An 11,559-nucleotide genomic window follows, 5' to 3' on the forward strand; every position below is an offset into this window, starting at 1 on the left:
TTCAAAATCCAAATTGAATATAGACCCTTTCATGAATACTTATATATTACCATTTAAAAAGGGAGACTGAAAGGAGGTAGGAGTTATTGTTAAACATTAACTTTTTTCAGATAGCCCTCAACATTCAAATAATAAATGAGGACGTTCTGGCTATTATATAATACACTTCCAATCATGCAGGACCGATTTGATGCAGTAAAGCATGTCAGCATGAGGAGGTGTGAAGGCCGCCTGCAAGCTAGCAGTATCTCACTCTAGGGTACAAGACACTCACTTTTGATTAGCTACAAGTCTGAAATCGATTCAACAGATGCCTTTGATTTGCAAAAATATACCTGAAAATAGGACAAAAAGACATAATTATCACTCTCATTAGTGTATCATAGCTGTTTGTCATGTTTAACCACTATAGAAGCACACCCTGTTTTACCTCAGTGTCACAGTAAACATGGAAATCATTTGGTGCTGATAAATTTGCACACACGATCTGATGCGTATCTCCGAGTCACACTCTGTGGTCTGTCTCAGTGGTTGAGCTTTGAAAGATAAATAGCAAACAAGGTAAAATGTGACTCTGATTAACAGGGATCTCAAGTTTTGAAGACGGGCAAGCGTCAACCAGCAAACAGCCAACCCCCCCAGCAAACAGCTAATAAGTGATTGGCTGATAAGTGTCAGGCTCAACTAAGAACTCCAGGGGAGACGCGCTTGAATCCTGCCCGGTTCCATAGAGACAACGGTGTGGACAGATACATTTTGGGTGCTGTGGCATATTAAATATATGATAAATAGTACGTTTTTATGCGTGACAAATACGATGTGTGGCGGAAGAGCGTGAGAAAAGAGCAAAATGAGTGAATGTCACGCTCAATGCATGATACTTGATAGCCCTGGATTAACCTATAATTACAGCTGCAGTATGTAAGATTTAAAGCTCCTTTCTCTCATGGCTAAAAGAACCTTCTACTCAGCAAGATTATAAGGTGTCCTTAACCCTGAGCTCAGCATTCAATGTAAATAAAATATCAGTTCACCACATTACACAAGATAATTGTATTATTTACATTAGATCAATCATGACAGACACAACAATATGTTAACAATGTTAACAATAAATCATACAGTTTTATAATTGTTTTCAGTAGTTAAGTACATCATAAACTCAAAATGATTATACATGTTAGCTGGCAAGTTTCTTACAAACAATACATTCATCATGGTGGTGTTCATTATATGTTTCTCACTTTGTAGCTTCAACATGTCAAGCTTGAAAAACACCTGAAATCTGATGTACAGCTCATTCATTACCAAAGACAGACATAAAACAGGCACAAACATGTACCTTCTATCTCTAATCACGACTGTTATCCTGTAAAAACACGCAAGACAAATAATATGTTCCAAAGTCTTTACAGTTAATGTGCTAGTCTGTGAAGAAATAAAAAAAAAGTAAGAGGGAACACAATGTGTGACAAAATTTAAAAAAAAAAAAAAAAAAGCAGCAGCAGCTAATTTTACACTTGCCTGTAGTTTGCTAATTATGTCCAGATTCTAATGGTGGGGATTGAGGGCTGAAGTTGTAGTTAAATTACAGGTTTGCATGGGGATGCTACTGAAAATAGCAGTTTCCTTTATGCAGTGCTATAATTATGTTTAACACACTGTGGTGTGAAAGTCATATCGAGGCTCGTCGTTTTAGGACATTTTGTCACACAACATGTTGTATGGTATAACAACATGGTATATAATACTTTTGGATATAGAGCAAACCCTAATTAAAATGCAACTTAACATCCTGTTAATGACTATAAGATGGAAAGTCCCCTAGACATGTATAACAGTTTCTGTACAGAAATGGCCCGTGCCTTGAAATCAGGCAGACAGGAAACAGTCCAGACGGCAAAGTGGCTCTTTTGTAAGAGTTCTTTGTGACGCAGCTTTTTAAAACGAGGCCTCATTATGAGTGGCTATATTCCTTTGTGAAAAATTAACAAAAAGGATTAACCAATATATTTTTTCACAATAAATCAATGGTACATGTAACTAAACTGTTGCAGCTAAATGTGAGAAAAAATTAAACCCTTTAATGAATAAGGAGGAAAAAGGGGGATTAATTTGTACACATGCTACTATGCTTCAAATGTCCAAGCATATGACATGGATGTTTATTTTATGGCAAGATACATGATCACTTTTTGGTCTTAGCCAACCTGCAAGCTACAAAAAGTCAACCTGTTAGTCTCTTCGATCAATGACGAACAACTTGACAAGGAATTAAACAGGAACGACTTCATGTCAAGGAAAGCTTAGTGCATCTTATTACAAGTCAATATACTTCAAATGCTATTAAAATATACTTCAAAAAGAAGGGAACCTCTATTACACAGCATCTGCTAAAAAGGATATATCTGTTGTTCCTAACAAATGCCCAATGGTCCTGCTATCTATGAAAACCACACAGCTAGACATCAAAGACATACTGGCTTTATTTTAGTGCGATCTTTTTTTTTCTTCCTGATTTGAAGTGTACTTGTGATAAAAGAAAAACTACGTCACAGTCACGGCACTCAATCAGCTTATCAAGAATGTTTGCACTGATCTGCTGTATAAGGGGAAATCTGGAAATTATTCAGATGAACAAAGTACACACAGTAATCCACCTAGGCACAAACGGCTGGTAACAATTAAGCCATAAATATTATATAAGAGCCTTCCATATTCCACTGCACAAGCCGACCTTCACAGTATGGCAATATTCAGAGAACAACTTTGGCTGAGATTACAGAATATATTTGCTTTTTAAAAAAAATTTTTTACCAGCTATCAAGCCAATATATAAGTGGTACTTACTTTAAAAATTAGCTTCTTTTATTAAAAACAAAATGGATTGGGTAAGGTAAATTAGAGTAACGTTAGAGATTAAAGATGAAGACATAGGTCAATAGACAGACAAGTACAGAAAATGAAGAAATTTCTTAGAAGTAATCTATAAATAGGTTAATATATTTAGGCCTCATCATTTACGGCAAAAACAGTTTCAACTGCTTTAACAGCTGCATGTGTATTCATATACAAGGCAGGACTAGGAATCGTATTTCTACAGACCTGAGCTACTTCAAGTCATCACAATGCAAATAGAATATTTATGAAAAAAATGGCATAGTATTCAAGAAGCATTCCAAAACAATGTGTCAGATAAATTAGCCACAGATTTGAAAGAAGATTTATATGTTTCTATCTTGTTTAATCTATAATCTTACTGTTCATAACTCATGTCACTGTTTCATTGAGGTTCTTAGACTTGACCCTACACACATAAATCCCTTATGTCCTCTCATTTTACATTCAGACCTTTATAAATCACCTCTAAAGCTAGTTTTACTGCACAACTGCTGGAATGTTTGATGCAATGAGCCAATATATATTTCAATACTAAAATATTACATTTCAGTGTATTATGAGGGCAACATCCCCAGAGATGCAGTATTTAAACATTCTGTAACCAGTAAGCATATTAATATTAAATCAGTGTGTTGTGTGTGGCTCTTTAGATGCAAGTGCAAGCAGTTCTCTTCCATGATCAAGCGCCCTAGTGTTACGTTTCCAGCACTTCCTCCACACACTTTATAAGCGTGTATATACAATATTTGCTTTCTTATTTGCTATTGTTTTGCAAATGAAAGCTAAAATTCTGATCCATTGTTTGATTTTCAGCTTTTTATCTCAACCCCAGTTTCCTTTAGTGTAAAAAAAGTTCTTGCTATTCCAATAGTTTTATGAATGTATGTTCTCTGTGTTTCTATCTCTGCATTCCTCATCATCATATAACTTTACATGGTGATAAGACATAGCGGAGAAATTCTTGTTGGCAACAACATGCGTATAAGCTTGGATTGTTACAAGAAACTATACAATTCCTGACAGAAATAGCATTAAACCAATGCATATTAATTATTGAGCTGTCCAAATTTGGGTATACATCGTAACTATTATTTCACAATCATTCATCATTAGGTGAGCCCAGTGGAGAATCACAAAACTACTGTTTTCACACCCACAAACACTTTTGATCACATGAGGGGGAAAGAAAGAGGCTAATTTTTAAATGCTGATTTATATGGAGCTACTGCAAACAAACAATGTACAGACTATGAACATAAATAAAGAAGTGAGGAACACACAATTTGAGACATGATCATTGTGAAGAAAAAAGTATTAGCAAATATTAAATATATTAAAATATCTCTTCAAGCATAGGGTTTATTCTCTCATGTACATTGATGGCATATCTAAGTGATCAAGCAGACATTCATGATGATCTGGATAACCTTGTTCTTGTGTAGGCCATCGCTGAAGAGAGAAGGGCAGGAAGCCAGGAATGGTTGATTACTGCACATTGTACTGGAAGATTTGCAAACTAACCAATCAGAATATTGTACTCTTTTATTATTAGGCACTAAAAACTTGTAACAAAAAGTGTAGGTTAAACCCATGAGTCATTAACACAAACTTTTTGCTGATGTTACCGTATGTATCATCATAACAAAATGGCACTAAATAAAAATACCATGTGTTTCCTCAGATGTGCTTCATTGTCTTCCAATAATTGTTGTGGCTGTAGACAATATGAAAGAACTATGCAGATCACCTACATGAACTGCAGCAAGCCACAGGTATGCAACACGTTTTGCCACTGAACGACAGTGTGTTCTCTTATACGTCACACACGTTTGAGCTCCTTAAAGGTGGGGTCTCTGTTGTTTGAGAAATGCTTCAGAAAACTGTATTGGGCCGTCAAACAAAACAAAAACAAAACTAACGTGTAGCCAATGAGCAGTAAGGGGCGGGTCTTGTCAATATGGGCGGAGAGAGTGTTCAGTGCTCATGTGTGACATTAGCAGAAAGCGGTTTTAACATTGACATGGCGGATAAAAACAAAGAAAGAAAGCAAAGAAAGACTTACGATAAGGCAAGAACTCATGTTAATATAGGACTCATGTTAATATAGGATCAGCTTTCCAGCGCTGGAGAGAACTGAACATATTCCGCGTGAAACGGAGATAAACCTTTCACGGTACAACACACAGTACTACAAAAACACATTTGTATTACCATAGTATTACTCATTGAGTTCATTTATTGATAAAAATATACTCTCGGTCAGCTGCCCCAACAGGGCATATACTTGTCTGGGTTATACTTGGGTTATACTTGTCTGGTGTATGTGTGGGGAGGAGCTATCAAAACAGGAGTGGGACCCATTTGAGTTAGGGGCGTGTTTGTTTTGGTGATTTCAAATGTCAACATTGGCTTTCAAACAATGGAAACCCCACCTTTAACCTGTAAAATTAGGCTCTTCTGGGGGGGAAAAAAGACTGCAGTGTCCCACACTGCTGCAAGACCCGTTTTGACCAGAAGTCTATAAATGATAAACATGAATATAACGTACTTTCCAAGAAAATCTTATTACAAGCAGGAACTATCTTATCATTTAAAAGTACACGTGCTGTACAGCATTCTGTAATAATACCTCTTCTTAGTGGAATAATCCCATCATCTTTGGCTACCTATGATTCACTTACAGGACTTTCACTGTTGGCATCACATGAGTTGCCTGATGGTTTAATGGCATGAGATTACAAACAGAAACAGCTCCATCTCCATGAGTGTGTCTGAAACATAAATGCAGCTGCTTATTTAGACTACATACAGCAGCAGGAGGACATGAGTCACATTCAAATTAAATGTTTGCATAGATTTTATATAACTTCATCTTAACAGTTTTAAAGATAGCATATTGTATACATCATCATCGTCAAAAAATATTTATTATACATTAATTTACCCCAATGGTAAATTATTCCATTTCACCTGACTTTTAGGGATATCATTGTGTATATAGTGTGATGCATTGTGATTTTGTGACATTCACTTGTAAGACAGTACAAGCAGCAGCATACCCTGGCACCAGAAGTCACTGCATATTGCTTCGAGGGGAAATGATGGTGACATCGAGAGAGCAGTCAAAGAAATCAACAAATAAAAGTGACTTTTCACTCAAACACGTACATTTTTAAATCGCAAAGATGCCGTAGCCATCCAAAGCAAGAGAGCAAATCTGGCAAACGCACATTAAGTGGGAGGACTGCTATACACTTTTCAGCCCTGTCAATCTCAGTCACTCAGGTCAATCAATAGTGCCTGTGCCTCACGGATGAACAGTGGTTGGCTGGCTTTTTGTGCCTCTCCGATTGGTAGATATCATATGGGGGTAAGAAAAATATAAAGACCAGCAGGATGCAGTCCTCTGGCCTTTCAAATTGCCATAATAACTTAGGTATAATCTGTTTTATTTTCGCTTCACCACATTAATAATAATGAGTTGTGAGATAAATGCATTTCATTAGAATTCTTAAGTTATCATCTAAAACAGTCTAGTTCCTTATTTGTAATTGGTTACAGTCACTGGATCTGCAGTGAAACAATGCTCATGCACCCCAAACTTCGAGGTAACATATTGTTTAATAGCATTGCAGCAGAAATTTTCTTTTTGCCTGTCACTTTTCCCCCCACACAATCTAAATAATCTCCTGTTGTGGACAGTTAATGACAGTATCAAGTACTGCTGGGGTAAATATAATAAACAAAACTCACTGTATGCTTTCATCACCCGCTTCTGTAGCTGAGCGAGCCACTTAATCTGTGGTGTGGGGACATGGGCAGACATAGATTAGAAGAATCCATCTATGTAATACACTAGTCCCCAGTCCTTGTCCCGAGGATCAGCAGCTCCATGACATAACACACATTTAGCAAGCTGGCTTTCATAGAAGAGAATCAAAGAATCAAAACTATCTGCTCCTGAAACAGCTAGCAACAAGCCCAGTTACAAAAAGCAGCCTTTCATTGCACACTAATGATAAGAGAGAGCATGCTACAAGGATATTTGGGACTTCACTACAGTAAAGATGACTGTAATTTTTTTTGGCTATGGAAAACTGAACCATTTTATTGCTAAAGACCAAAGGTCAAAGTTATCTTGGGCCGTGATTTAGCAAGCAAGTATATGACCTTCAATCACTTACTAGCTATAAATCATTGGTAATTGTTATAAGGTTATTAACAGAACTCCTAAAACCCTTCAACCATTAAACCACTATAAAACCTTTGTGCTTTCACTCAGCCAAAGCTGAACGGGTAATGTCTTGAATAAAGAAAATGAACACTTCCCAGATGAACAATAGCCTCAGCACTGCCTTTGTGCTGTGTTGCCCATTCCAAAGATACATTTATATTAGTCCATGAGTGGAAACCCACCAAATTAAAAATGGTCTAATCATCAGTTCCAGTAAGAGAGACTAAGTGAACAGTAAATTATTCCTGTGGTCAGCAATCAAAACTCATTTACACACAGAGCCTAAAACAGCAAAGGAGGACCGACATACTCCTCGATCTATCCCAGACTACTTAAAGCTTATGAGTGAACATACGGCAGGGCCAGCACTTAAGTTTGACCTCGCTGTCATTTCTCAGATGTGACTCAGCTGCAATTCCACAAAATGATAGAGCAAATCGGGTTACTTTTTTTTTTTTTATTTAATCAAGCAAATGTCCAAAGCTGAAATACTTGTTGCTGTGCAAAACAATTTTCTTTACAGAGACCAGAGAGATCAAAGTAACCCCTGGAGGCAAAAAGATCTCAAAGTGTACTTTGATGGAAAGCTAAGGAATGAGTTTCTTTCACGCAATGGGCCTCATTTATCAAACTGGATACAAAATCAATTTATTCACAGGAGCAATAAACAACAAATGCGGTGTTTGTGAGAGTCCTGTTAGTTTAGAAAAATGAACTTCTGTGTTATCATAAATTTATGTATGATCCTCAATAGTAATGATTGATCAGCATCAATTTCTGGAACTGGTGAGTTACTATGCTTTCAAGTTTAAAAGGATTATTCATTTCAATTGCACACACAATTCTAACTAAGTTTTGTGCAACTTGATCAATTCATATTGATGATTTAAAAGAAAGCAATCCAAAATAAAACAAAAGAAATGGTCCTCTCAAATAGGAGGAAAAGTTTTTGTGTGTCTGTAACCATGTTCCCATCACCAAGTGACACCATTTATTTTATGTTTTTATTGAGTTGTGAGTTTCTTTTAAGATTTAAAAATCTTGAATTTTAAAGCCACTTCTCAACGTTGGTCCTACATAGCTCCAAGACGTGGCTGTGCAACATCAATGACAACATGCCACTCTTTCAAAATGCTCATCTCACGGTCACCATCATCATCGAGGGTCAGCAAAGCAGAAAAAAGATTATCAAGTTGTTTTTTTATTGTCATTCCACTATATAACCAGTATACCCTGGAACAATGTTGTTTCCTCATGACCATGATGCAACATATGATACAATAGAAAAGTATAAAGGGCTATGTAAGTGCAAATAATAAATTAGACCATGTCCTCTAAACAAGAGAAACAGTGTTAAGTGGGAAGGAACTAGTGCAAAAAACTCAGAATAACAGAAATAAAATAGTTGGAAAAGTAAAAATGTCCACAAGCAGCAATAACATAGTTAACTGGTATAACTATAAAACAATTATACATTTTTCCAGATATGCAGTGGAAGAATACTGAAATTGGTCATTTATTTGATTATTTGGGGAATTTATTTAAGCAATACTGGAAGGACCCTACCAAAACAGAGTAGTGTTCAAAACAAATGGTCGAGATGTTTGTTTCTGTGGCACAGGTGCATTCCCATTAAAGACATGTATGCAGTCATCTGTGTTAGGAATGTAAACCATTGGGATAGACGTTATTTGTTTTTGGAGTAGCTTGTTATTTTTACAGAATGAAAAATAAAACATTTTAACCTAAAAGACTGATAAATCAAGCCCAGTAATCGAGAATGTGAACATTCCTGCAGGCACATAATGATCTGGATGACCTTGTTACACACTGACAGTGTGTAGGCTGATGCTGAAGACATCACTGTGGGAAGCCATGGAATGGTTGACTAGTGTACTTAGTGTACTATATGTTTACTTTATATATATATATATATATATATATATATATATATATATATAGAGAGAGAGAGAGAGAGAGAGAGAGAGAGAGAGAGAGAGAGAGAGTAAGGCCACACATGCAAAACATACAGCTCTAAGTATACTAATAAATCAGCTCTAGTTACCTTTTTCGTGTGTGTTTAAGAAAGTGTGTGTGTGTGTGTGTGTGTGTGTGTGTTAAAGAAAGCCCACTAAAAGGAAGGAAGGAATAAAAAACAAACCCATCCGTTTGTGACGAGTGATGTGACTGTTTTTGACAGCCATATAAGAATAAAATCATCTGATTCGCAGTACATGTTATAATAACGTGCGTTATTACACAAACCATCTGCATGTCCACGTCACACCGAGGCGATGACGTCACACCGAGGCGATGACGTCACCCCAGACGACCACCACGTGTGAGTGGCGTCTAAATGAACACAATAACGTCTGCTTCACGTACATCTCATGTGGCGTATTTCAGCTCCGTTCAATTTGTGCCAAACATAAACAAGCAGAAAATAAATGTAGAGACAAAAACACTCAGACACAAATTCGACCCCAACAGTATCTGTGTATTTCCCAGGAGACAAAGTGCTAAAGCTACTTACTTTATGTGGCGCTCGGTACATAAATAAGATCCAGCGCAATTACAGCGCACTGCGGACTAGCATGCTAGCAAGCTAAGCTACATCAGCTAGCTGAACCTGCATTGTAGCGCACGGCGTTAACGTTACATAAACAGTCCAAACGGAGTACAGTAACCTCGACACTGTGGCTGTTAGTTCATATAAAACTTTAAAACGTGCTGTCGTTTCAGCTTTTTACGCTATGTGTTCTTTAACCCCAACGGTGCTTTCTTGCTTGCTAACTTTCCTTTTCTTGGCACTGGTCAGAACCTAGCCGACAGATTTATCAGGCTATTAACGTGACGTGAATATGTGGATGTTAATTGTAATATGACGAGCAAAAACATCCGAGTTACGTTATTAACGAGAAAAAGACCTGCCGTTAAAACCGTTAGCAGTGCGCGAGCTTCCGTCACACAATGACAAGCTAACAAGCTAATGAGGGGGAAAAAACCCACAACTCGAACAGCCCTATTTTGGTACCGCAGGATACATTTCTACGTACAGAAATAAATCGGCTATAGTTACCTTTTTCATGCGAGGAGCCTCAGCGACCGTTCCGTCGCTGTTAACGAACGCTTCGCCGCCGTTTTGTTGCGGGTCCGGTCGCTTCATCGCTGACGCTTGAGGCATCTTCACCGGGTTCTGGCTCACAGGACTCGGGTCGCCCCTGACAACGGGCTCCGACAACGGACATGTCACAGAAACATTAGCCTCGTTGTTTAACGAGCCCTTTTCATCTGTTTTGGGGTTTACGGGCGAAACGACCGGCGATTCTTTCTTAGGGACGTCTTTTAACTCGACCTCAGCCATTTTCGCTGCCACAACCTGAACTGACATCGCGGCGATCCACAGTGCTTTTACTGAACCGAGGAAAGACACACAACCGGAAAAGAGTGGAGGAGGACGAACCGAATCACTGCAAAGGATTGTGGGAGTTGTAGGAACAGAGTATAGCAGGCTACTGGGGGTCAGGGGTGTTTTTTTTTTTTTAAACAAACGTTCAGTGGATATATTTAATGTTTTGCATGCAGTAAATTGGCAAAAAAAAAGGTTGCTTAAATAAACATTCTATAAGAATGAAGGTTGAAATATTGTTGTTTTTAACATTAAGTTTGAATGCGATACTAAGATCAGGTGGAAAAATTTTACATTTATAAAAGCAAAACATGACAAAGAAAACACAATCATTACACAAGCACATAGAAGTCTAAAAATTTGCATTTTATTTATTGAATATCAAAATAACCAAAAAAAAAAACTCCCAAGAACTGAATCAAAGAAGTCCTTTTGGCAGATATCATCCAAAATGATGGTTATAAATCAGCCATGTGAGTGTTTACATCAAATATTTGCTGAAGATCAAGCTGTAAAAAAGATGCAAATGACAACAAATAAGATGCTCTATAATTTGGCCTGTTAGCAGGTCAGAACATGAAAAAAGAGCTATTTATCTTTATGCATCACACACACACAAACACACACCTGATCTAAAGTGTGATTACGATAACTGATCCCTGTATAAACCTTTCCTGTAAGGGAAATTACAGCTTCAGCTAAATCTTAATCAGCTCAGGGAGTAAATCTCCATTCTGTTGTGTGAGTGTGATAAATAACTGTAAGCACATTACCAGTATTCAACACAACCAAAACCACATGTCGGACCTTAATTGGTGAACATCATAATTCCTGCACGCAGAAAAGTTTCATTAACAAACTCATAACCAGCAAAAAGCGAGAGTCTCATTTAGGTCCTGTTACCTAAATAGTTTATATAGTTTTAATAACGAGGATAACGAGCATGGGCAGAATGGGATGAGAAATATACAGCAGAGATAAGAGGTTTATGCCTACAACAAACTCACTGATGCTC

The 11,559-nt window shown here is 37.3% G+C and overlaps 1 protein-coding gene across 2 annotated transcripts in view; it reads right to left on the bottom strand.

Moving 5' to 3' along the window:
* ahcyl2b (adenosylhomocysteinase like 2b) overlaps positions 1-10,574 on the bottom strand; it is a 29,169-nt gene extending 18,595 nt beyond the window's left edge. The window contains exon 1 of one of the 2 annotated variants that reach the window (XM_060889030.1): positions 10,215-10,574. In XM_060889030.1, coding sequence (XP_060745013.1) covers positions 10,215-10,526 — 312 coding nt within the window. In that variant the 5' untranslated portion in view covers positions 10,527-10,574. The remainder of the gene's footprint in view (positions 1-10,214) is intronic. The other variant, XM_060889029.1, reaches the window with a different exon arrangement.
* Between the last annotated feature and the right edge of the window lie 985 nt (positions 10,575-11,559).

This window comes from Tachysurus vachellii, chromosome 16 (genome assembly GCF_030014155.1).
Source record: "Tachysurus vachellii isolate PV-2020 chromosome 16, HZAU_Pvac_v1, whole genome shotgun sequence".
In the NCBI taxonomy this organism is placed as follows: domain Eukaryota; kingdom Metazoa; phylum Chordata; class Actinopteri; order Siluriformes; family Bagridae; genus Tachysurus; species Tachysurus vachellii.